This window comes from Mustelus asterias, chromosome 9, assembly GCF_964213995.1.
Source record: "Mustelus asterias chromosome 9, sMusAst1.hap1.1, whole genome shotgun sequence".
Taxonomy (NCBI): Eukaryota; Metazoa; Chordata; class Chondrichthyes; order Carcharhiniformes; family Triakidae; genus Mustelus; species Mustelus asterias.
The window spans coordinates 88,493,065-88,520,924 of NC_135809.1; the positions used below are offsets into that span (position 1 = coordinate 88,493,065).

The 27,860-nt window shown below is 43.7% G+C and overlaps 1 protein-coding gene across 1 annotated transcript; it reads right to left on the minus strand.

Annotated features, from left to right (window-relative positions):
- Positions 1–128: 128 nt before the first annotated feature.
- ptpn5 (protein tyrosine phosphatase non-receptor type 5) lies at positions 129–27,860 on the minus strand. Its single transcript, XM_078221241.1, has 9 exons — positions 27,622–27,860; positions 26,952–27,138; positions 25,877–25,961; positions 22,771–22,850; positions 21,516–21,653; positions 7,306–7,416; positions 6,080–6,243; positions 3,406–3,519; positions 129–251 (listed from the first exon to the last, which is right to left on the minus strand). The coding sequence occupies exons 1-9, from the start codon at positions 27,858–27,860 to the stop codon at positions 158–160; spliced, it is 1,212 nt and encodes a 403-aa protein (XP_078077367.1). The 3' UTR covers positions 129–157.

Genomic DNA, 27,860 nt, shown 5'->3' on the forward strand with positions numbered 1-27,860 from the left:
CTTGGATACTAACATTCATGGTTGCATGTCCACTTCAGTGACAATGAAACATTCTGGTTGTAAACCACATACACACATACATGAAAAATATTGGTAAAGGGTCAAGAATTTTTTTGTGTCACTTTGGTCCATGGCTGGTTCGTTGGCAGGCTGTCACTCATTCCTCTGCTTGGTGGGATAGCTGTCTCTCACACAGACTCAGGGCATGATGCACAAACTGGTACTGCTCACATGTCTGGATCATTCCACCCCTAAGAAACAATACAACATACACATCACATTAGCCTCCTGTCAATGTCCACAATCCTTCGAATTTATTTGGAAAATCAAAGAAACTCAGTAACCTTGGCGAAAACTTTTCATGGAGGAGGTGGCCCTGCCCCACCGACTAAAAGATTGGGGCGAACCAGCTTCCATAGGGCCAGGAAGCCATGACCTGATTTTATTGCCATCAGACTGTCAAAAAGCTATGTGGTCATGGTTCCCTCCAACGTGGTCCCCTCCACCCAACTATTCGCCGGCCAATCAGATATCTGGCAGCTCTCCATTCTCAGCAGCGTGACTGGAGGCCACTGCTGCAGCAGTCAACCACAGGACCAACACAGACTCTGGATTTAAAGGTGAGCCAGAGTGGCTTTGCTGGGACCAATTAGGTAGGCTCTGGCAAGAGGGATTGGTGGGTGCAGTGGGGAGACAGCAATCGTAGAGCCAGCAGTAGGGGAACCAGCAGGTATGATGATCACCACCATGCCACCTGATATAATTCCTCACTTCTCGTCTGCCAGCTAAATCCAGGGAGGTTACAAAATGTAGCATGTAGAAATTATAGTCACAGGTGCAAATGATAACTCACTTCAGTTGACAAAGTGATACTTTGGGAATTCACAAAGACATTCTCAAAATCACAACTGCCTAGCATTTCCCCTTGCATTCACCATGAGCCATCTGCGGCTACTGAATTTCCCAACCACTCCCTGATCTCAATCTTTGATACCACTGTCCTGAAAATACCTTTACTGCAGAGTTGGGAAAATTTCTGATTTTGCAAAAACAACTTGTTTGCTTTTGTCTAGTGTTAATAGCGTCACCACTGGGTAACACTGGCAATGTGTCATTATGACAAGTTTCTAGATGTTCAAATCACCAACAGTCTGTCCACGCCCATGCTATAATTAAGAAAGCCCACCACCGCCTCTACTTTCTCAGAAACCTGAGGAAATTTGGCATGCCCACTACGACTCTCACCAATCTTTACGGATGCACCATAGAAATCACCCTATCTGGATGTATCACAGCTTGGTAGGGCTCCTGCTCTGACCAAGACCGCAAGAAACTACAAAGAGTTGTCAACGTAGCCCAGTACATCACGCAAAACCAACCACCCATCCATTGACTTTGACTATACTTCCCGCTGCCTCAGGAAGGCAGTTAATATAATCAAGGACCCCATGTATCCTGGATATACTCTCATCCACCTTCTTCCGTTGGGAAAAGTCTAAAAACACACTCCAACAGACTCAAGAACAGCATCTTCTCTGCTGTCATCAGACCTTTGAACGGTTCTAGCATATATTAAGCTGATATTTCTCTTCACCCACCTGTAACTTCAACACTATATCCTACATCCTATCCTTTCCTTCTCCCCAAAGTACTCTATGAACAGTACGTTTGTCTGTTTCGTGCACAAGAAACAATACTTTTCACTGTATCCCAATACATGTGACAATAATAAATCAAAAATAGTGAATCCATTTTGAAAGGGGTCTGAAAAGGAGTTGTTTGTTTCAGGTGAAAAAGTCCTTTTAATATGAAATTTTGAAGTTTTATTATCAAGGGCGAGGTCAGGAGATCTAACCATGGGCAGGATTCTCCAATCATGTTGCCCTGTCCCTACTGTCAGCGGGAACGGAGAAGTTGGCACTCAGCCAAAACTTCATTCACTACAGGACTCTGGAGAATCCCAGCTGCGGGTGAAGTTGGAGGTTTCTGTTGCATTTGTTTCTTTCTGTAACCTCTATTTGAAATAAAATATAAACAGATGATAACAGCTATCATGTGAAGCTCAATAAAAATTCTTTACATTCATTTTCCAGCTTATTTTATTTGTAAAAATACTTTTATACATTGTGCAAATAAATAAAACAACTTTTGCATTGTAAAAATTAAGCTTCTGTAAACCATGATTATTTTTACATTTTTGAATCAACAAATTATATTGTTGTTCGAATTATTCATCTGTTTCTTTGTCAGCTACTATGAGAGTCTTTAAACTGGATTCTATTACAAATTAAGAGGATTTGTTAATAAAGAAAAGCTTTAAAGGTTAATTCTCCAGATTTTTAAATTATTCGGAAATACAAAGTAACAAGAAATTCTGTCACATCATGAGGAAAGGCACAATTCTCTTAATACTGGGAAATGCTGCATGCTGAAGGACAGTTATCAACTCTGCTTGTGCCTCCAAATCCCAAATGCCGCAGTTTCAGCAGATGCAGAATATGATTCTTGAAGTACAAATGTAAATAGCACGAGGCATGTATTTCTATTAAAATTGCTGTAGAGCAGAACTTTTGTGTTTGCTAAAGATGTTTGATTTACTACTGTTTAATTCCTACAAACCATTTTCCAGGCTTCAATATTTTTTCAGTGTTTTCAGCTTTCATTAAGTTATTGGCTGGAATTTTGTTGGAGTAACAGGCATCATGCCCAATGGTTGGAGAACTGGTGGTGACATCCTTCACCCTTCAGTTCAGTGGAGGAGGCCCAATGGAATCAAATGCCCTTCAAGCACATAACTGTCAACCAGTAGCCTTTCCCGTGATTGAGGTCCCTTACAGCAGAAAAGTGACCCACCAGAGGCTGCTGGCCAATCAGATGCCAGTCGCTCCCCATGTTGCCAGTGGAAGCAGTGACTGCTGACAAAACTTCGCCACCAGAGGCCCAGGATGATCATAGTGAGGATAGGATGGTGGCCGCAGAGTGGGAGTCATGAGATGGAGGGTTAGAGGCAAGGGTCAGAGGCCACCTCCTCCCCACAACTGGATCCTTCATTGGGTACAGAGTGTTTGACTATGAGGGACTCCCCTGGGAAACTGCTGACAAAACCCAGAGGATGCAGGAAAGTCATGTGGCTCCAATTTAATCTCTGGGCAACCGCTAAATTACGTTGGGCTCAGGATTACTGGGTGTTGCTTGGCTCATTATGAGGCTAATTGAAATCTCACCTCCTGTCGTCAGGAATCTCACCTCAGTTTATTCCACTTCCCACTTAATTGGGCTGCCATCAAGAGACTGATGCTGGACCTTTCCCACAATTAAATGGGGCCAACCACCACAATGGGTTGCATTATACTCACCCCACTGCTACTAAAAGCCATTATGCCAACTTTTTATGATCACACTGACCTGTCTATCCTTAGCTGACAGGTTGTCCTCAGTATGTCAACTACACCAGCATACTTCAGTTCTCTGTAACAGATGCTGGTGGCAATGAAACAGCCTGTTCTTCCAATGCCAGCACTGCAATATAAGAGCAAGAAAACAATGTAAACAGTTGTATGCACAGAAACTGGAAGACTGCAGACTTTGCATAATTTAAGGGACAACCAGGTGAAATTAAAACAAGAATTCGGATGAGAATCTTCTCTATTAGAGGCACCGAACTGTGAACCTTGAGATCTTTTGTCAGCTTGAAACAAACAAGGTAAAGGCCAAACTGTAAAACATCTCCAACAAAAACAAGAGATGAGACAAATCAGGAAGTAGTGATTAATTCACCTCACATTTCACTGCTAAACCCAATGGATTTCTGAAGGAAGAGTTTCATAATTTTAAAATCAGAATATAGAATGAGTTAAGAGTTTGTAACACATCATTAAGCTGAGTTGAGAAGGGGCAGTACCTCTCTACACTTTTCCTCACGGCCAGAACTACATAGCAGTCACACACACTGCATATCCCAAAAGGCATCACACTGAAACAGGAAGAGGAAACGGGGCAGGTACAAAAAGAGAGGGTGTTGTCCTGGCGAAGTGCCTGCCGAGGCTGGCGGAGTGCCTGCCGAGGCTGGTGGAGTGCCTGCTGAAGCCAAGGGTTGTCTGAGTCTCTGCAGAAGAATATGAATTGAGTTTATCTGAATGCCTGCAGGGGTAAATGATGTGGTGGAGTGGGTCTGGTGAGCAACCTGAGAGAAAATGGGTGGGATTTTACGGTTTCGCTCGTCCCGAAACTGTAAAATCCTACCCTAGGTCAGCGGAGCTTCCCATTGTCCACCCCTGGTCCGCTCCGGTTCCCGTGGCAGGCAGGGCAGTAAAATTCTGGCCAATGTGTTTTGACTACCTGGTGAGCAACCTGAGAGAAAATGGGCAGAATTTTCCCATCCCACCCGCCACAGGAATCATAGTGGGCGGAACACAGACCATGCAAAGGCCTGTTAAGCTCTGGTGGGATTTTACAGCCTTGGGGCTAGCGCAGCCGGAAAATCCCACCCAATGTGTTTGATTACCTCGTAAGCAACCTGAGAGAAATTATATTTGATTATCTGGCTTTGAACTTTGCTGTGTGACTTCAAATTAGAATAGAAACTGGGACTGGTTGAGAATCCAACCTTGGTAGGACCTTAACTTTGAGAACACTAACCAAGAGACTTTTTGTCTGTTTTGGTTTGATCGCACCAGTAAATTGCTTAGTTGTCCAGTCAAATATGTAGAGAAGATAATCAATGTGAAGATAGCACTTGTTATGATGCAGAGGTTAATCCCCTTTACCTCACTTCATAATCTGATAGAAGTGTTTGGGAAGGTGTTAACTGTTCTACATTAACGTTTAGAGGTTCATTAATATAGACCTGACACTCGCTTTAAGTGAATAATTAACAAGTTATTTTATTTAACCAACCGGAACTTTAACTAAACAAGTGACATGTTATTTAAAGGAGGGTTCGACTGAAATGCTGTTCAGATAAATACAGGACCCTTCAGTACCAAAACAGTAAAGCAGAATTTTAGTCACTCTCAAAAAAATATATACAACCAGGTCTGATGCCTTTCAGAAGCTTTGGAGATTTTTCTGATGATTTATCTGTCTGTAAGGTCTTTCTGACTTGATATTCTGTTGTTAGATAGATGGAAAATTCTCTTCAGAGATAGTTCTTTAGCTGGCAGGGTGGAGAACCGCTCTAGAGATGGCCTTTTGTTCTGGCTGGCTCTCAGGTAAAGTCAACTGAACTCCAGTCAGGCAGTTGAGTTCCTGTTTATACTCCTGATGACCTGTCCATTCCTTGTTTGTTACCAAGACAGCCCTGATGTTTTGGCCTCTGCAACGAATGTTGCAATCTTCGTACCCTGTGTGCCTCTGCATTTTAAACATCTCAGCATTGAGCACCAAGTCAGCTTTTAAAGGGACCACAAACTCTTTTCCCCTCTCGCAGTTTTTACAATTCTTTTACATCTTTACAAACTCAACTTCACAACACACTCAACAAAGAGCTAGGTTTTTTTGTTTGTTTCACAGAAAGAATCATAGAAACCCTACAGTGCAGAAGGAGGCCATTTGGCCCATCGAGTCTGCACCGACCACAATCCCACCCAGGCCCTACCCGCATATCCCTACACATTTACCCGCTAATCCCTCTAACCTACACATCTGATGACTCTAAGAGGCAATCTTTAGCATGGCCAATCAACCTGACCCGCACATCTTTGGACTGTGGGAGGAAACCGGAGCTCCCGGAGGAAACCCATGCAGACACGAGGAGAATGTGCAAACTCCACACAGACAGTGACCCAAGCCGGGAATCGAACCCAGGTCCCTGGAGCTGTGAAGCAACAGTGCTAACCACTGTGCTTCCGTGCCGCCTGATTTATGTATGATTTTGAAGTGGCTCACTTACATGGAACAGACGTTGCAATAATAAATGCAGTCATTTTGATGTTTACCTGAACTTGTGTTAAAGGGTACTTTAATTCCCTGTCTACAAAGATCCCAATGCCATGCAACACCCTTGATGGTGTTACAAATTGTAAACAGTATAATGAGTTTTGAGTCCTGAAATTGTTATACAAAATTATCTTTGTTGTACCTGCAGTGGACTATCACTGGTCCACTGTTATCCTTCTTAGCTTGCTGTCTGGCCTCTTCCACCTCCTGGACCAACTGTAAAAGTGGGCGAGCATTATCTGGTGTCTTCTGATCAGGCCATGATGTGTACCAGTAGTGCTTTAAATGTCGTTCCTCGGAGCCATCCTAAAACCAGAAACATGGATTGAAAGTTGGTGAGCAGTTGGGTTAATGAACCCACACAGCTTAGGACATGAATGTATAAGCGATCTTCCTCCTGCAAGTTCCCCTTATCCCTACCTGAGGGTAGTTCTTGTGTGACCCTCAGGTTGTTGCTGAGCATGTGGCAGAGGCCTGAGTTTCAAGGCCTCTTACAACGCCTGCTTTATCACATGTGTCAGTTCCTATATGGTGCTCTGGTGTTATACTTCCATAGTGTTGACAACTTTTTTCTTGTTCCCAGTTGAGACTACCAATGCCTGCACTGTGCCACACTCTACCAAGCAATACGAACAATAGCTGTCAGAGGCTTGGTAAGTTCCTGCAGTACTGTCCGGAGCCAGCACTGATCTTCCACTCATGACCTCGCTTCCCTAGCATGGCGTTGAAGCCTGTGTTTTCCATGCAATTTTTGAAAAATCAGAATATGTTTAATTACCTTCCTGCCATGTTAAATTTCATCTGCACTGTGTCCTTCTTTTCCACCAGCCTTCTCTGTTCTCCAGAAGTCCATATTTACCCTCTTCACAGTTCACAATATTACCAAGTTTTGTTTCAACCATAAATTGTGAAGTTGTGCCTTGAATACTCAATCTATATTTATGATCCATAGGTCTTCATACCAAACCCTGGGGAACCCACTATATACTGTGCTGAGTCCAATGAACAACTATTCACTACTACTCTGTTTCCTGTCACTCAGGCAACTTCGTATTAATACTGCCACTGTCCCTTCTATTCCATGGGCTTTAACTTTGCTGACAAACCTGTCTTGTGGCATTTTATCAAATACCTTTTGGAATATATGTACATTTGTTTGTTAATCTTTCTTCATTACTTAACTTCTTAGATAATTGATATCCATAATCATCGTTATTGCATGATATGATGGTAGATACCAAACAATGAATAGATATTGATAGGAAACAATTGTTATTTTAGCAGCCAAGGAGATTTGGTAGCAGCTAAAAATTGTTTTTTACCAAAACTGGTGATCCAATAATGAAACCAGAAATTAATATGTTTCACCTTCAGGGTAATGTTTCTCAAACTGTAGTCATCTGCATGTAGAACATTGTTTACAATCACTTCGATTCCTTGGTAATTGGCTTTATCCTCAGGCCAATATACTGTACATTTCTGAAACAAGGAAATGGGAATGAGTTCTAAAAAGAGCAGTTGAGCCAGGAGGCTGTGAAAAGTTGAGAACAATGATTTGAAGTCTGAACATATTTGCCATATATTTGTTTTTCCCACAGTAGGATATTTCTAATCCAGATTGAGTGATTGGGAGGATCTACTTATCGTCACCTCATTGCATGGCTTAAATTGCAATTAGAGTCATAGAGGTTTACAGCATGGAAACAGGCCCTTCGGCCCAACTTGTCCATGCCGCCCTTTTTTTTAAAAACCCCTAAGCTAATCCCAATTGCCTGCATTTGGCCCATATCCCTCTATACCCATCGTACCCATGTAACTATCTAAATGCTTTTTAAAAGATAAAATTGTACCTGCCTCTATTACTACATTTGGCAGCTTGTTTCAGACACTCACCACCCTCTGTGTGAAAAAATTGCCCCTCTGGACACTTTTGTATCTCTCCCCTCTCACCTTAAACCTATGCCCTCTAGTTTTAGACTCCCCTACCTTTGGGAAAAGATATTGACTATCTACCTTGTCTATGCCCGTCATTATTTTATAGACCTGTATAAGGTCACCCCTCAGCCTCCTACGCTCCAGAGAGAAAAGTCCCAGTCTATTCAGCCTCTCCTTATAACTCAATCCATCAAGTCCTGGTAGCATCCTAGTAAATCTTTTCTGCACTCTTTCTAATTTAATAATATCCTTTCTATAATAGGGTGACCAGAATTGCACACAGTATTCCAAGTGTGGCCTTACCACTGTCTTGTACAACTTCAACAAGACGTCCCAACTCCTGTATTCAATGTTCTGACCGACGAACCCAAGCATGCTGAATGCCTTCTTCACCACTCTGTCCACCTGTGACTCCACTTTCAAGGAGCTATGAACATGTACCCCGAGATCCGTTTGTTCTGTAACTCTCCCCAACGCCCTACCATTAACTGAATAAGTCCTGCCCTGGTTCAATCTACCAAAATGCATCACCTCGCATTTGTCTAAATTAACCTCCATCTGCCATTTGTCAGCCCACTGGCCCAATTGATCAAGATCCCGTTGCAATCGAAGATAACTTTCTTCACTGTCCACTATGCCACCAATCTTGGTGTCATCTGCAAACTTACAAACCATGCCCCCTATATTCTCATCCAAATCATTAATATAAATGACAAATATCAGTGGGCCCAGCACTGATCCCTGAGGCACACCACTGGTCACAGGCCTCCAGTTTGAAAAACAACTCTTTACAACCACCCTCTAGAAGCCAATTTTGTATCCATTTAGATACCTCACCCTGGATCCCCTGAGATTTAACTTTATGCAACAACCTACCATGCGGTACCTTGTCAAAGGCCTTGCTAAAGTCCATGTAGACAACATCAACTGCACTGCCCTCATCTACCTTCTTGGTTACCCCTTCAAAAAACTCAATTAAATTTGTGAGACATGATTTTTCCACTCACAAAGCCATGCTGACTGTCCCTAATCAGTCCTTACATCTCTAAATGCCTGTAGATCCTGTCTCTCAAAATACCTTCCAACAATTTACCCACCACAGGTGTGAGGCTCACTGGCCTGTAGTACCCAGGCTTTTCCCTGCAGCCCTTTTTAAACAAAGGCACAACATTTGCCACTCTCCAATCTTCAGGCACCTCACCTGTGGCTAACGGTAATTCAAATATCTCGGCTAGGGGACCCGCAATTTCCTCCTTAGCCTCCCACAATGCCCTGGGATATATTTCATCATGTCCCGGGGATTTATCTACCTTGATGCGCTTTAAGACTTCCAGCACCTCCTTCTCTCTAATATGTACACTCCTCAAGCCATCACTATTTATTTCCCCAAGTTCCCTATCATCCATGCTTTTCTCAACAGCAAATACTGATGAGAAATATTCATTTAGGATCTCACCCATCTCTTGTGGATCCGCACATAGATGACCTTGTTGATCCTTAAGAGGCCCTACTCTCTCCCTTGTTACTCTTTTGCCCTTTATGTATTTGTAGAAGCTCTTTGGATTCTCCTTTGCCTTATCTGCCAAAACAATTTTGTGTCCCCTTTTTGCCCTCCTGATTTCTCTCTTAACTCTACTCCTACACCCTCTATACTCTTCAAGAGATTCACTTGATCCCAGCTGCCTATGCATGTCATGTGCCTCTTTCTTCTTCTTGACCAGGGCCTCAATATCCCAAGTCATCCAGCGTTCCCGACTTCTGCCACCCTTGCCCTTCACTCTAAGAGGAATGTGTTGACCCTGAGCCCTGGTATTTGGAGAGATTTAGGATCGTATTAATTCTCAGGAAGAGATTGAGGGAGCAGAGAATGTTGAATGGTGTGAAAACCAACCAGGCTTTCTACTCCTGCTAATTGTTAGCTGGTGACTCTTGCTGGAAAAGATACTTGTTTGGGCATTAGGTAAGTACAGGTTTGAACTCAGCTATGATCCTGTCTCCATGGAATTTTGCTGCAATATTCACTGTTTAGGCTCACACTTGAAGAATGCCCACTTGTGTTGTTCTACCGTATGATAGCGTAAATATAGCACCATTTCTGCTATAATCAGTGTTTCCAGAGAGTGAGGAGAAAATTGGGGAATTTTCTTTCATTACATCTGCGTGTAAACAGGTAATTCCAGCAGGCCACTGAATCATCAAGGAAATACCACAGATAAGCCTATCCTCCCTTTGTTCTGTTGTATGTTCAGTAGATTTCAGACAGAGATTCTGAGTTTGTATGACTGAATATTTAATGGGCGATTTTCCCATCCCGTTGTGCTAAAACATTAGAGCAGCGGGCCGGGAGATTTCAGTGGGACTGGATTAGCGCGATCTGCACTGGATGTACAGGTCCGAGTGCCTCTCCCAGCGCTGGATTTCCAGTGCCATCAGCTCCGTGCCGGAAATAGGCATGGAACTGTATTAGATATGCAGAAGGACAGAAGTCTCCGGGCCTGCTAGCCTCTCCCACCCCGCCAGGAGTATTTCACTCCAGTGGGCATGGGGCAGTGCCAAGGGGTGAGTGTATGGAGGCAGGGCTTGATGGGAGCGGAGCGATCTATTGGGGTGGGGGGACCCGCTGCCACTCTGTACCGGGATTGGCGGGGGGAGGGAGAGGCCAACGATCGGGGCTGGCTATCGGGGTTGGGGGAGGAGGGCAACCTGCTGGGGGGTTCAGGGTGGGTGGGATGGGGAGGTGGGTTGGTACTGCGGTGGGGTGGGGGGGGGAAATCGGCACTGCGGGCAGGGGAGGGCGGAACCTTTCGGGGGAAGGGGGGGCTGGTCATGGCGGGGAGCCAGCGATCGGGCCGTGGGGGGGGGGGGGGGCGGTGGTGTAACGCAGGTGTTGCGGGGATCACGGGGCTGGCCAGTGATCGAGCTGGCCAGCAGTCAAGAGGCCGGCAGACAGGGGCCACTGCGCATGCGCCAATCTCGACACTGGAGATCAGCAGATGCACATTGGTCCGCTTGGCGTTTTGCTACCGGCCTCCTTGGTGGGAATAGGCCCCGCCCCCAGCTTTTCAACATGAATCGCGCTAATGCACTCTGCAAGTGCACAGTCTGGGAGATTCACTTTGAAACTCCCACTCAAAAAAAAGCGTGATTTACTCGTTTTCATGCGAATTTGACACTTAGAATTTTTGGGGGGAGAATCGCCCCTTTACTGGTTATTGATAACACATAACACTATCCATGTACACATAGCCTAAGCTATGAGCTAACTTGATGCTTATGTCTACACAAATCTATCCAGTCTACAACTGACTCTAGTTTCTTGTCATGTGTTTCTTTACAACACATTCCACATTAACCCTTGATGTAGCAGGTACCCTTATACTACACCCCTCCCCCAAGACTACCTAACATATTTACATTTATGTCCTACTGTTTCTGCATGCACTCACCACCCCTACTTCAAGTCTCTGGCTTTATAAATTCAGATGGTTTGGAGATATGGCAATTCTTCCAGATCCTGTTATGATCACATTCTGATGAATGGTAGACTCTGTTGATTTGAGTGACCTTTGTTGATTCAGACTTTGAATTGTAGTCTGTGTTTCTTGCACTTAGTTACTGTCTTCTTCTAAACCATGCAAGTATATAGCAGGAGGTTCACTTCAAGGGATGCGGAGGAGGTTCCTCCTGATCGTATGAGCTCTGTACGTTTCAATGCCCAGGTGGCCTTGGTGAGTGTTTTGGAGAATCTCCAGCCAAAGGGAGATTGGAATGGCCAACTGCTCATTGTATACTAGCTGATTATCTACCACACAAAAGTGTATCTGCTGTTGTGTATCTGCTTTTTAAAGTAAGTTTTCATGACACTGCTACCTGGCCTATGCTATGGCCACTTCTGGTGATACTAACCGCAGTAATGGACGCACTCCTCATCTCACATCTGCTCCAGGTGGATTTGCTGAAGTTTCCCAGTTGTGAGAATTGTCTCCTCACTGAGTGAGAGTACGATTACAACTCCTCAATCAGGTTGATGTGATCAGAAGGTCCACTGTGGCCCTGGATAGTGTGTCTGCTGTTGTTTGGAACAGAGGAACATTTGACCCATTCAGCCTGCTCTGACATTCAATTTGACCCTGGCTGATCATCTACTTCACTGCCACTTTACCACATTACTTCCATTTCCCTTGATTTTGATTTGATTTATTATTGTCACATGTATTAGCATACAGTGAAAAGTATTGTTTCTTGCATGCTATACAGACAAAGCATACTGTTCATAGAGAGGGAAAGGAGAGAGTGCAGAATGTACTGTCACAGTCATAGCTAGGGTGTAGAGAAAAATCAATTAGTGCGAGGTTGGTCCATTCAGAAGTCTGATGGCAGCAGGGAAGAAGCTGTTCTTGAGTCGGTTGGTACGTGACCTCAGACTTTTGTATGTTTTTCCCAAAGGAAGAAGGTGGAATAATGTATGTCCAGCGTGCATGGGGTCCTTGATTATGTTGGCTGCTTTTCCGAGGCAGCGGGAAGTGTAGACAGAGTCAATGAATGGGAGGCACCTTTGCGTGATGGATTAGGCTACAATCACGACCTTTTGTAGTGTCTTGCAGTCTTGGACAGAGGAGGAACCATACCAAACTGTGATACAACCAGAAAGAATGCTTTCTATGGTGCATCTGTAAAAGTTGGTGAAAGTCGTAGCTGACATGCCAAATTTCCTCAATCTTCTGAGAAAGTAGTGGCGTTGGTGGGTTTTCTTAACTATAGCTTTGGCATGGGTGGATCAGGACAGGTTGTTGGTGATCTGGACACCTAAAAACTTGAAGCTCTCGACCATTTCTATTTCGTCCCCCTTAATGTAGACAGGGGCATGTTCTCCCCTACACTTCCTGAAGTCGATGACAATCTCCTTCATTTTGTTGACATTGAGGGAGAGATTATTGTCGTTGCACCAGTTCACCAGATTCTCTATCTCATTCGTGTACTCCATCTTGTCATTGTTTGAGATCCAACCCACTATGGTGGTGTCATCAGCAAACTTGAAAATTGAGTTGGAGCAGAATTTGGCCACAGTCATAGGTGTATAAAGAGTATAGTAGGGGGCTGAGGACACAGCGTTATGGGGCACAGTTGTTGAGGATAATTGTGGAGGAGGTGTTGTTGCTTATCCTTACTGATTGTGGTCTGTGGGTTAGGAAGTTCAGGATCCAGTCACAGAGGGAGGAGTCGATGCCCTGGCCACTGAGTTTGGAAATGAGTTTCATAGGTATAATGGTGTTGAAGGTTGAGCTGTAGTCAATAAATAGGAGTCTGACATAGGTGTCTTTGTTATTTAGATGTTCCAGGATTGAGTGCAGGGCCAGGGAGATGGTGTCTGCTGTGGACCTGTTGCGGCAATAGGCAAACTGTAATGGATCCAGGCAACCCGGGAGACTGGAATTGATTCGTGCCATGACTAACCTTTCGAAGCATTTTATAATGATGGATGTCAGAGCCACCGGACGATAGTCATTAAGGCATGCTGCTTGGTTTTTCTTAGGTATTGGGATGATGATCGTCTTCTTGAAGTAGATAGGGACATCAGATTGTTGTAAAGAGAGGTTGAAGATGTCTGCGAATAGCCCCACTAGCTGATCCGCGCAGGATCTGAGTGTCATTGGCCTCCAGAAATCTATCAATTTCTGTCTGAAGCATCCTCAATAAGTATGATCTGATGGCGATTACAGAGACATGCCCGCAGGATGACAGAGATTGGAACCTGAATATTGAAGGATTTGTGACATTAGGAAGGAAAGGAAGCCAGGAAAAGGTGGAGAGGTGGCTCTGTTAATTAATAATTGTTTAGCACATTGGAGATGGTAACCTAAAACTAAGGAAACGAGGTTGTAGAAGCAATTTGTGCTGCAATGAGAAATTGAAGTAAAGGAGAACATGCCCCTGTCAACATCAATGGGGATGAAGTAGAAAGTGTCGAGAGCTTCAGGTTTTTAGGTGTCCAGATCACCAACAACCTGTCCTGGTCCCCCCATATCGACACTATAGTTAAGAACGCCCACCAACGCCTCTACTTTCTCAGAAGATGAAGGAAATTTGGCATGTCAGCTACGACTTTCACCAACTTTTACAGATGCACCATAGAAAGCATTCTTTCTGTTTGTATCACAGCTTGGTATGGCTCCTGCTCTGCCCAAGACCGCAAGGAATTACAAAAGGTCGTGAGTGTAGCCCAATCCATCACACAAACCAGTCTCCCATCCATTGACTCTGTCTACACTTCCCGATGCCCATGCAAAGCAGCCAGCATAATTAAGGATCCCACGCACCCCAGACATTCTCTCTTCCACCTTCTTCCTTCAGGAAAAAGATACAAAAGTCTGAGGTCACGTACCAACCAGCTCAAGAACAGCTTCCTCCCTGCTGCTGTCAGACTTTTGAATGGACTTACCTTGCATTAAGTTGATCTTTCTCTATACCCTAGCTATGACTGTAACACTAAATTCTGCACTCTCTCGTTTCCTTCTCTATGAATGGTATGTTTTGTCTTTATAGTGCGCAAGAAACAATACTTTTCATTGTATGTTAATACATGTGACAATAATAAATCAAATCAAATCAAATCAAAATGATAGAGGCAAGATGTCACTTGTGGGAGTGGTGTACAGGCCCCCCAAATTGCTACTACATGGCAAGACAGAGTATAAAGGAAGAGATAAAGGAAAGTATTCGGAAAGGTACAGTGGTAATCATGGGGGATTTTAATCTGACAGAATCAGATGGGCAAAGGTAGTTTAGATGAGGAGATCATAGAATATTTTCAGGATAATTCCTTACAACAGAATGTTCTGGAGCCAACCAGAGACCTAGCAATGAGAAAGGATTAATTGACAACCTCCTAGTTAATGCACTTCTAAGTAGCAGCAATCATAATGTATTTGAATTTTACATTTAGTTTGAATAAGAGAAAGACTGGGTCTAAGACTAGTATTTTAAACTTAAATATTGGCAATTATAAGGGTATGAATGGTAAATGGTAAGAAATTAGAAAGTGTATCTATACAAAGTGACTTAGGTATTCTTGACCGCATGTCACTGAAGGCTATCATGCAGGTGCAACAAACTATTAGGAAGGCAAATGGAATGTTAGCCTTTATCGCAAAAGGATTTGAGTACAAGAGTAGTGAGGTCTTGCTTCAATTGTATAGGAGCTTGGTTAAACTGTGCCTGAAGTACTGTGTGCAGTTTTGGTCTCCTTACCTCAGTAAGGATATTACTGCCATAGAGGGAGTGCAGTGAAGATTCATCAGACTTATTCCAGGGATGATGACACTGTTTTATGAAGAGAGATTGGGCAAACTGGCCCTGTATTCTCTAGAATTTCCAAGAATAGGAGGTGATTGCATTGAAACCTACAAAATACTTAAAGGATTAGAATAGATGCAAATAAGATGTTTCTTGGTTAGGGAATCTGGAACTAGGGGCGCAATTTCAAAATAAGGGAGAATGCCACTTCTGACCAAGATGAAAAATAAAATTCCAAGGGGGTGAACCCACCATCCACGATTAACTAAGAAGTTAAAAACAGTATCAAACTTAAAGAAAAAACATATCATTGCACAAAGTAGGTCAGAAGATTGGACGGAAAATTACTAAAAGATTAATAAGGAGTGAAAATTTATAGTATGAGAGAAAGGTAGCTAGAAATATAAAGACAGATAGTAAGAGTTTCTTCAGATATTTAAATAAGAGTTAAGTTAAAAAAATGCATCTGAGGAACTGATAATGGAAATTAGGGAGATGGCAGGTGAATTGAACAGGTATTTTGCATTGGTCTTCACTGTAAAGGATTCAAGTAACATCCCAAAAATAGCTGTATATCAGGAAATGGAAGGGAGGGAGAGACTTAGAAAAATTATAATCACCAGGGAAGTGGTAGTGAGCAAATTCTTGGGGCTATGGGCTAACAAATCCATGGGTCTAGATGGACCTCATCCTCGGGTCTCAAGAGAAGTACCGAGTGAAATAGTTGATGCATTGATTTTAATTTTCCAAAATACCCTAGATTTTTGGAATGGTCCATTAGATTGGAAAATGGCAAATGTAACACTTTTATTCAAAAAGGGCGGGAAACAGAAAGTGGGAAACTATAGGCCAGTTAGCCTAACATCTGCAATAAAGAAAATGTTAGCTTTTAAAAATTATTTTACGGGATGTGGGCATCAGTGGCTTGGCCAGCATTTATTGCCTATCCCTAGTTGCCCATGAGAGATGGTGGTGAGCTACCTTCAGGAATCTCTGCTGTCCCTAAGGTGCTCTTAGGGAGGGAGTTCCATGATATTAACCCAGCGACAGTGAAGGAACAGCAATATATTTCCAAGTCAGGATGGTGAGTCACTTGGAGGAGATCTTCCAAGTGGTGGTGTTCCCAGGTATCTGCTGCCCTTGTCTTTCTAGATGGTGGTGGTGGTAGGTTTGGAAGGCATTGCCTAAGGAGCCTTGATAAGTTCCTATAGTGCAGCTTGTAGATGGTACACATTGCTGCCACTGTTCATCTGTCATGGAGGGAGTGAATATTTGTGGAAGAGCTACCAATCAAGTGGACTGCTTTGTCCTGGATAATGTCGAGCTTCTTCAGTGTAGCTGGAGCTGCACTCATCCAGGCAAGTGGGGACTTTACCATAATATTCCTGGCTTCTGCCTTGTAGAAGGCGTACAGGTTTTGGGGACCCAGGACGTGAGTGCAGGATTCCTAACCTCTGACCTGCTCTTAGCTAGCCCAGTTCAATTTCTGGTCATTGGTAACTCCAAGGCTGTTGATTGTGAGGAATTCAGCAATTGTAATGCCATTGAATGTCAAGGGGCAATGGTTAGATTCTCTCTTGTTGGAGATGGTCATTGCCTGACACCTGTGTGTTGCGAATGTTAGGCTAGTATGCAGGCACTTAGGTACCAGCAAGTAGTTAGGAAAGATATTCACAGAATGTTATTGTTTATTGGGAGGAGAATAAACATTTATAAAAGTAGGGAGGTTATGCATCAGTTGTACAAGGTATTGGTGAGACCACAGTTGGAGTACTGTGTATAATATTGATCTCCTCATTTAAGGAAAGATGTAAATACATTAGAATCAGTTCAGAGAAGGTTTACTGGACTAATACTTGGAATGGGCGGGTTGTCTTAGGAGGAAAGATTGGACAAGGTAAGCTTGCATTCACTGGAGTTTAGAAGATTAAGAGACAATTTGATTGAAACCTTTAAGACCCTGAGTGATCTTGATAGGATGGATGTGGAGTGGATGTTTCCTCTTTTAGAACTGGGATCACTATTTAAAAATAAGGGATCGCTCAATTAAGCTGGAGACGACAAAAATGTTTTCTTTCAAGAGGTTGTGAATCTTTGGAAATATCTTCTTCAAAAGGAGGTGGAAGTTTGGTGGAAGTCTGTGAATGTTTGAATGCAGAGCTAGATAGTGTCTTAATTAATAAGGGGGTGAAAAGTTAACTAGGATAAGAGGAATGAGGGGTTACAATCAGATCAGTCATGATTTTATTGTTTAGGAGGAGCAGACTGTAGAACCAAGCGGCCTACTCCTGCTCCTAATTCATATTTTCAATGATTGAGCTTCCACAGCCCTTTGGGATAGAGAATTCCAAAAATTCATCAGCTTCTGAGTGAAGAAATTTCTTCTCACCTCAGTCTTAAATGGTCTACCCCTCATCCTGAGATTATATCCCCTGGTTTTAGACTCTCCAGCCAGGAGAATCACCTTATCTACATCCACCCTGTTATGCCGTGTAAGAATTTTGGAACTTTCAATGAGATCATTCCTCATTCTTAGAAATTGGAATATAGATCCAGACTTCTCTATCCTCATAAGACAATCCTGCTATCCCAGGAATTAATCTGGTGAACCTCTGTTGCAATTTTTATATGGCATGTATATAAGGGGACCAAAACTGCACAATATTCCAAGTGAGGTCTCACCAAGGCTATATATAACTGCGGCAAGATGTCCTCAGTCCTGTACTCACTTGAGGTGAAGGCCATCATGCCATTTGCTTTCCTAATTGCTGGTTGCACCTGCATGCTAGCTGATAGCAACTCCTGAACAAGGACACCCAGGTCACTTTGGACACTCATGTACTTCCCAACCTCTCACCATTTAAGAAATACTCTGCCTTCTTGTTTATCTACCAAAGTGAATAACTTCACAATTATTCACATCATATTTTATCCACCATGGTCTATTCAGCCCAGGCTTGTCCGATGTTCAGTCCGTGGGCCATATGCTCATCCCCCCAATGTGGCTCCTAGAGGTAGTTTTCAAAATGCCGGTAAGTAGAATGGAAGATTCTTAAAGAAACTGTCCCTTGAATCACAAGCTGTTCCTCTCCTGCGTTTGCTGCTGACAGAGTCACTCATGACCCTGTCAGCAGAACATGTGGGAGAGAAGCATTGTCTGATTGGAGGAACAGCAACACGGGCAGCAACGAGTCGGCTCCGAAAACAGAGATAGTGTGGAGAGAGAGAAAGAGACTGCCATGTGGGGAGGGAGAGATCCATGGCCTGGTTGGGCTAGGGAAGGAGAGACTCACTACTGGGTTGGGCTAGACAGGGTGGGGGGAAGGTGAGACTTGTTCCAGGCCAGATTAGGTGTGGGAAGGAGAGACTCACTCCAGGCCGGGCCAGGTGTGGGAAGGAGAGGTTCGCTCTGCCGGGCCAGGTGGGGGAGGGCGGCTTCGAGGCTGGCCCAGCCATGTCTGGGGGGGCCAGCGATCAGGGCGTTGGGGGGGGGATCGGTGGGGCAGCAGTAGGAGGTTGCTGTGCTGGCCAGCGATTGGGAGGCTGGCAGTGCAGGACTACTGTACATGCACCGATCTCCGCTGTGACAGGTTGGCGCATGCACAGTGGCCTGCTCAGCGCTATGCTGCCAGCCTCTCCAGTGGGAACAGGCCCTGCCCACAGATTTTTAATGAGATTCACACACTAGTGCACAGAGTGTGGGAGATTCATTTTGAAAATCCCACTGAAAAAAACAGTGGGGTTTTCTCCAGTTTTTACGCAAAATCGGCACTTAGAATTCTTTGGGAGAATCCCACCCTTTGTGTTTGATCTCACCCTTGGATTGGTCCAAACTGGTCTGGCAATGTTGATTTGTTGCCCATGGGTGCTGTTAAGTTCAGAGGAGTACAGCTTTACAACTGTCTAGATTTCAAAGATGGTGCTAACAATTAAAAGAGTCTTCCCACACCTGTCATGTTTTGGCAGGCCCTCATGACAATGCCGGTCCCGATGAATTTTTCTTTAGTTTTGTGCAGCGATTTAGTCAATCAACTATTCTGAGCCGTCCCTGTGATCTCAGAAAAGATGTTTGGTTTTTTTCCAGTGGATTCCTGGCTTTGGCTGAGGTTTACTAACCTTCCAGTTTGTTTGTGTGACTTTTTCTTACCACTTGGCAGCAAAATGGTGTGGTGCTGATTCTGAACCCAACAGTGGTGCTTTCAGAAATGACTCGCCTTAGCTTTTTTTCACAACACTGAAGCTTTTAGAGTCCTAGAGGTTTGCAGTATGGAAACAGGCCTTTTGGCCCAACTTGTCCATGCCGCCCTTTTTTACCACTAAGCTAGTCCCAATTGCCTGGTTTTGGCCCATATGCCTCTATACCTATCTTACCATGAAACTGTCGAAATGCTTTTTAAAAGACAAAATTGTACCCGCCTCTACCACTACCTCTGGCAGCTCGTTCCAGACACTATTCACCCTCTGTGTGAAAAAATTGTCCCTCTGGACCCTTTTGTATCTCTTCCCTCTCACCTTAAACCTATGTCTTCTAGTTTTAGACTCCAGCCTCTCCTTATGACTCAAACCATCAAGTCCTGGTAGCATCCTAGTGAATCTTTTCTTCACTTTTTCTAGTTTAATAATATCCTTTCTATAATAGGGTGACCAGAACTGTACACAGTATCCCAAGTGTGGCCATAGCAATGTCTTCTACAGCTTCAATATGATGTCCCAACTCCTGTATTTGATGTTCTGACCAATGAAACCAAGCATGCCGAATGCCTTCTTCACCACGTTGTCCACCTGTGACTCTACTTTCAAGGAGCTATGAACCTGTACCTGGCTGCATAGACTGGGACTTTTTTCCCTGGAGCATAGGAGGCTTAGGGGTGATTTAATAGAGGTCTATAAAATAATGAGGGGTATAGATAAGGTAGATAGTCAACATTTTTTCCCAAAGGTAGGGGAGTCTAAAACTAGAGGGCATAGGTTTATGCAACAAACTACCGTGCAGTACCTTGTCAAAGGCCTTGCTAAAGTTCATGTAGACAATGTCGATTGCACTTCCCCCATCTACCTTCTTGGTTACCCCTTCAAAAAATTAAAGACATGGCTTTCTGACCTGAATGAAAACATCTGAAGTGAAGACATACGAACAGATTACCTGAAGGAAGTTCCATTTCAGAATTGGAAATGGAAAGGCAGAGAAAAAAGCATACCCATATTCTAGTCCCACACATTCCCCATTCTCCTCCTCTTAAGCAGATTAAGTCATTTTGAAGTTTCCATGACTAAACACTTTGTGATCAAATGGGTGAAAATTTGTTGTAAGATTAAATGTTGTAGTTTCTCCCATGAGACTTATTTCTCTGCATTCCCTTAATCTCCCGAGCTGGAGGAAGGAAGAACTCTTCAGACGGGGGCGATTAGCAGGGGAACTCTTCAGATGGGGACGATCGGCGGGGGGAAGGGGAAAACTCTGCAGATGGGGGCTATCAACATTGTGGGGGGGGGGGGGTGGCTGGCGATATCCATGAATGGGTTAGACCAGCACAGAAGGCAATCGGCATGGGGGGGAAGGGGTATTTTTATTTCAATTGGCTTGCAAGCCATTTAACCTTCCCTTTTCTCTCTGCCTTGTTTTTATTGATTCTAATAAAATGCTTCTTCATCACTCAATCTTCTCACAAACAGGCCAGTAGTGAGATTTTGCCCAAGGTTTCTCATTTAATAAAAGGCCTTCATCTGTAGAAATCCTGGACTCACCTATGTGCCAGGATCTTATTTTGGTTATTAATAGCTATTAAATGTGTTTTTACCACTGTCGCTATTTTGCACATTTGAGGCTTGTTTCCTCTGATGCCATCCTGTATCAACAGCATTCCACAGAGTGCCACTGGCAGTGGTTGAAGCAGCCTCAATCCCTGCCAACAGCTACACTTCAAACCCAATTCACACCACAAATTGGAACTGTGGCTTGGACACTAAATACAGAAGATACTCCTACATGAGCAAATGCACCAAGGCATAACAATGAGAAAAGATCAATCTGCAGTTAGTTTGCAGTTACTAATCCTGGGGAAGAGCTGAAAATATGCATCTGGGGGTTAGTTGAGGATAAGTTCAGATGTTGCAATTTTTTCGCATTTGAAATCCATTCTGATACTTGCTGTTGAAACACACAATGCATAAAACTCATAGGTAAGGCGTAGAATGATAGCCCTGTAGGAGTTAGCAGCTCCAAAATAGAATGATTGAAAGTAGAAGGAAAAAATATGTTTAGATTCATGCTGATTGTCTCAACTAATCCCATTGCTCTATTCAAAAATAAATGCTTTAAGAGTCCATAGTGTTGACAGCTGTAGCAGTACCTCATTCTTCTCCTCCAGGTTTGTGATCATGACAACAATGGTTGACCGTTCTTGCCAAATCATTGTCCAAAAATCCGACACTGTGTTCACAGTTGGTCCCTGAGTAGCAATGTACACTTTTTCCTCCCCTCCATAGCCCTGTAAATACACAATATTATCAATTTAATACCATTGCTAAAGGAGCAGAAGCATCACAACACAGCCTGCATTAGGCTTCCTTTCGTGATACAGAGAGGAGCACAGTTGATAATCCCACTGTCACAAGGAGGGATGTGATAAAACATAGCTGCCTGAGCAGCACTCAACTACCTTTGAGTTGAAGGAAGCAGAGATTGAGGCATGGTATCCATTGCACAATTAATAAAAAATGAGTTCAGTTCTTGTATAGATACTGTACACACCAAGTAAAGGCAAACAATTTGTTTGAATGGACTGTTTATGTCTCACTGTCAACTCTTGCACATGCTCCTGCTGTGTGTATCAGAATTCCATACGGTTGACAGCTAGTCCCCTGCACAGAGCTGCTGACTTAGGTAGTGTACATTTGATATGATCTTGTCTAATAATGAGTGAGCAGCTCATTTACATAATTAACTCATACCATAAACACATCACTCATAATGCACAAGAAATATCAGTGCTGGATTTTCAACATTAGCAGCCATTGGAGGTCTGCACCAAGTGATTTTTTGAATATTTTGGCAGTGGTGTGGGTGGGGCTGGTTGTGGTGACAGGGACTAGGCTGGAATAGTAACGGAGGTGGAGAGAGATACCTGGCGGAGGGACTAGGTTCTTTTAATTGATGGATCCCCCTTCAGTACCCATTCCTCATGAACACAGGTGTGGCCTAATCTTTGAGGGTCCAATAAACCTTGCTTCCAGTCATCTTGGTGCTAGATGCCTGCCATGGGGCATGCTAGGCTCATTAGACACTTTGTAGGCCACACAGGACACTCTGCATCAGATTATTAACACCTATAAATTGAACAGTATCTAACACTCTGCTGCACAAATAGCAGTTCTGAAAATTACACAGAGGAGCATACTTATTCTTCATAAATTACACAGCAAACAGCCCTTTCCCAGCTTAATGGCCAATAACTCCATAACTTACGCAGGAAGTAACCCATGGCCTGCTGAATAAATTGGAATTCCACATAGTTACACATTAATTGGTGAAATTGTATTTTAATTGTTAAGATGTTTATTTTTAAAGCTGTCCCCTTGAAGTTGAAGCTCAAAATTTGCACTTACCCTAATGTAGTTAGCATTAATGTATGAACTAAGTGGATCCTCTGGTTTGTTAATGGTAAGGCACACTCTGCTGTGAGGATCTGAAAATAGAATTGCAAAATATAAAACATTTAAAGATATTTACATAATCTGGCATGATCACTCCAATTTACAAACAAATGATTTTCTCAGCAGTAAAACACTGTGGGCTGCTTCTTAACCAAGTTATGTTTTTATGAACAATTCCTGCTTATAACATTTCCTAACATGGTCAGAATCTATTACTGCTATTACTCCACAGCCTATGGAAAAATAAATTGATCAGTTAGCTCATAAAGCAGGATTATATGGAACATGATGGTAGTTGCACAAGCCTGCTGTGGAAGAGATGAGGGAACAATATTTTGAAGTTGATATTATTAACAGATTGGAATAAGGATAGTGGGAAACTAGTTGCACACGTTTGAGGCCAATATTGCTTTTTCATAGCTTTAGGTCTTGTATTTCACCAGTTAAGTATCCACTATCATTGATTGAAGAGAGAAAGCAAAATTTTGATGCTCACATATTTAAAACAATGATGTGGTTGAACACTATTCTTTTAGCTGTCTCTACCACTATTAAGACAATTATTTAGCACTCTCTCATACAAATCGTAATGGACAGGAGCCTGGAGTCCTTCCATTTTGCTGAATACCTTTATGATTCGCTACCCATCAAGATTGCTCAGAAGCATGAATTTGGTTGAGAACATACCCATATTCTAGTCCCACACATCCCACATTCTCCCCCTCTGAAGCAGAGTAAGTCATTTTGAATCTTCCATGACTAAACACTTAGTGATCGAATGGGTGAAAATTTGCACTAAGATCAAATGTTGAAGTTTCTTCCATGAAACTTATTTCTATGCAGTCCCTTATTCTCCCCAGCCTTGCCAAAAAAACCCAACCTATTTGAAGATGAAAAATGATCCTCTTTGTGCATACAGTTGCATAGGTGTCATCCAGAAGTCTAATCCTTGTCTCCTCCTATTTCTCACCTAAATGCCATCCCTTGGCGACATCATCCAAAAAATGTCACTTTCCACACATATGCCGATGACACCCAGTAGCTCCACCTTACCATCACCTCATTCAAACCTTCCCCTGTCTCTAAGTTGTCTGACTGTGGGGACGACACTCACAGCCCGCTGCGCTGCTTCTGTAGCACAATGGGCCAGGGGACTTGAACAGAGTCCATTTTGCGGGCTTCCCACTGGGCACCATGGATTTCTGACGCTGTCAGCTCCGTACCAGAAATCAGCGCAGAGCTGAATAATTTATGCAAATTCAAATTTCAATACAATTTAAATCCCATTAGCGAGGGTGATCATAGAATCATAGAATCATAGAAACCCTACAGTGCAGAAGGAGGCCGTTCGGCCCATCGAGTCTGCACCGACCACAATCCCACCCAGGCCCTACCCCCACACATTTACCCGCTAATCCCTCTAACCTACGCATCTCAGGTCTCTAAGGGGCAATTTTTAACCTGGCCAATCAACCTAACCCGCACATCTTTGGACTGTGGGAGGAAACCGGAGCACTCGGAGGAAACCCACGCAGACACGAGGAGAATGTGCAAACTCCACACAGACAGTGACCCGAGCCGGGAATCGAACCCGGGACCCTGGAGCTGTGAAGCAGCAGTGCTAACCACTGCGCTACCATGCTGCCCATTCTCTGGGCCCGCAAGAGTTCTCCCCCCGCCCCCCCGCCCCGGCCAGGAGTGGTTCACTCCAGCAGGGTTTAGTATAGCTCCCTACTTGCAGGGTGTTGACGGCCTGGCTGGAGTGAAGGGTCAGGCGCCGGGGTGAGATTTGCCCCCTGGGCATTGCCACCTTGGCAGTGCCAGCCTTGGCCCCAGCACTGCCCAAGGGGCAAAGTGCCAATGCCCATGGGGCACCTTGGTACTGCCCACCGGGCATTGGGCAGTGCCTAATGGGGCATTTGGCATGGGTGGGGGGTCCCACTGCCATTCTGCATTTGGGCTGAGTGACAGAGGGAGGGAGGCCAGCAATCGGGGCTGGCCGTTGGGGTTGGGGGGGGAGAGGTGCGCAGCCTGCTGGGAGAGTCGGGGCTGACGGGGGTTGAGGGGGGGGGAGATCGGGAGATCAGTGCTGCCGGGGTGGGGGGGGTCGGCGAGACGTGCTGGGGTTAGTGGAGGGGGGGGGGGGTCAAGGCTGGCCCCGACATGTTCGGGGGGCCTGCGATCGGGCCTTGGAGGGGGGTTGAAGGGCCAGCGATGGGGGGTTCGCGGGCCTGGCCAGCGATCGGGAGGCTAGCAGTGCAGAGCATGCGCCGATCTCCGCTATGACAGATCGGTACATGTGCAGTGCCTGCTCAGCGCTATGCTAACGGCCTCTCCAGCTGGAATGATTTTCAACGGGTTTCATGCTAGTGCACTCTGTAGTACACAGAGTGTGGGGGATTCATTTACGCAAATTCAACACTTGGAATTTTTTTGGGAGAATTGCTGCCTGCATGTCTAACATCTAAGACTTGGTTAATAGAAATTTCCTTCATTTTATTAGGAAGAGCAAAATCATTCCTCTGTCCCTGCCATAAAATCCATTTTCTAGCCATTGACCTTAGATGTCCTGCAGCCCCTCGATACTCCAGGATACCCATACGTCTCTAATTCTGGCACCTTGAGCATTTTGGATTTTATTTGCCCCATTGGTGGATTTACCTTCTGCTGTCTTGGCTCTAAAGTTCCAAATTTCCCTCCCTAAATCGTTTTGCCTCTCCTCCTCTCCTTTAAGACACTTCTTAAAATCTATTTCTTTGGCCAAGCTTTTGAGTATCTGCCCTAATAAGTCCTTAGATGGCTCAGTGTCATATTTTGTTTTATAATGCCCCATGAAAGCATCTTGGGATGTTTTACTATATTGAAGGTACTATATAGATACAAGTTGTTGTCAAAGGGGTTGGGGCTCTTAGTGCCAGAAAGCAGTGAGTCAAATTAGCATGTTCCATTGAGAAGAAATTAGTTCAAGCAACAGTTGAGGCTATAAGTAAAATCCTGACAATGACAATGCTGCTGTTCTGACAATGAACTCAATGCTACTGCTTTGCAATTTACTTACTTGGGAGGATTGTCTTATAACGATTCTTCAGTCCAAAGCCTGGAATATCAAATTCCTTTGGATCAACAAAATTCATTGGTATTTCCTGCAGTAAGGAGGATGGAAGTATGAAGGACAAGGTTATATTAACAGCATATTAAACATTATAATGTCAACATACTAAAAATTCCTGTTTCTATGGCCAATTTCTTGTCTGGAGACAATACACATCTTTTTAGCCTGTCTTGATGCTCTCTCCACTCACGTTGTTTGTATCTTAGAGACTTGATTAGCTGTAAGTATTCACATTCCAACCATTATTCATGTAAATTGAGTCTGTGTCTTTATATGCCCTGTTTGTGAACAGAATTCCCACTCACCTGAAGAAGGGGCTTGGAGCTCCGAAAGCTTGTGTGGCTTTTGCTACCAAATAAACCTGTTGGACTTTAACCTGGTGTTGTTAAACTTCTTACTGTGTTTACCCCAGTCCAACGCCGGCATCTCCACATCATAATTGTGGAGTGCCAGCTCTTTCAAAGAGCTATCTATTTAATCCCATCACCATGCTATTTCCCCAAAGCTTGGCAAATTATTCCCCTTGATGTTATCTAATTCCAATTTGAAAGTTATTATTTAATCTGCTGCCACCATACTTCCAGACAGTGCATTCTAGATCACGGCACCTAATCTCGGAAAAATTGCACCTTGGTTATTTTGCCTATCACCTTAAATCTATGTCCTTCAGTTACTAACTCTTCGGCCGCTGGAAACAGTTTTTATTTGTCAAAATTCTTCATGATTTTGAACTCTGCTATTAAATTTCCTTTAACTTTATCTAAATTGAGCTATTTTTTTCCACACAGAGAAACAGTTAAAAATTAAATCAATGGGAAAATACTGTGCTGATGCATTGAGCATAACTTAAGTACTGAGTAGGTGACTGGGTACTGATCGCAGGCCAGGTGCCAAGAATAGCTGGCCAATGAGTGCTGAACAGGAATAGATTGACTAAATTCACTCCCAGTCAGAATGGCTATACGCATCAAAGGTTCCTTTGCATTTTACTCCTGATTGCACATTTCTTTATGTTACTTACAAGGAACTCTCTCTGGAGCGAGAAGGAATCCATGGCCCGTTCATGCAATATTTTTGAAGTGAGTAGGTTAGATGCAGTTTGCAAGTATTCCCATGCTGACTGCTCCCTGGGCGACAGCACTTGCCCATCAGCTTCTTCACTTCCTGGCGTACACATATCCAAGGTCAGGGATACATTAGAGCCTCTCCTTTAAGGTGAAGAGAGAAGATCAGATTTCACAAAAGCCATTTGACCACCGTTACTTATTTAAAGCATAAGTATTGTGCATCTTACTGTGAAATGTATATTTGTCAAATGTATCCTGCTCTCTGGTACGGTTTGGAGCACTTACTCCTATGTAGCTGATTGTGAATACATACGGTGCTAACTCACTACACCACATCACAGTTTTTCTCTGCCTGTTCATGCCAAGCTCTGTTGACTCCAGAACTCCAGAGGCAGCCAGTGTGGGTACAGTAAGCAAGAACAGACTTCTCTCCTTGTGTAGCTAGTGATCTCAGCAACATTGGCTGGAGTCCAAAATGTCTGTTGTGGTATCTGTTCCAAGTATATCATGTGAACTGTGGCTTCATTTTATTGATATGTTGTAGTGCAAAGGCTTAGGCATTTACTGGTACAGGTATCTAATTTATTTCAATAAACAAAACCATCGCAATTTTCATATATTTACCTCTCCTGAAGTCCTACTGGTTTAACTGCAAGTGTTGACTGATCCACTAATTCTGATGCTGAATCTATGCAGCTCTCTAGGACCGGAATCTGATTCTCTACCTGTTCCTGGCCCTCAGACTGCAAAAAGACCTGGCCATCAATATCCTCTTGGTCAAGATCTTTAGGCACTGGTTCAGTGGTTTCATCTATTTTTTCTTCAGGCCATTCCAAGTAGGTGAAGGAGGGCTGTCGACTCAT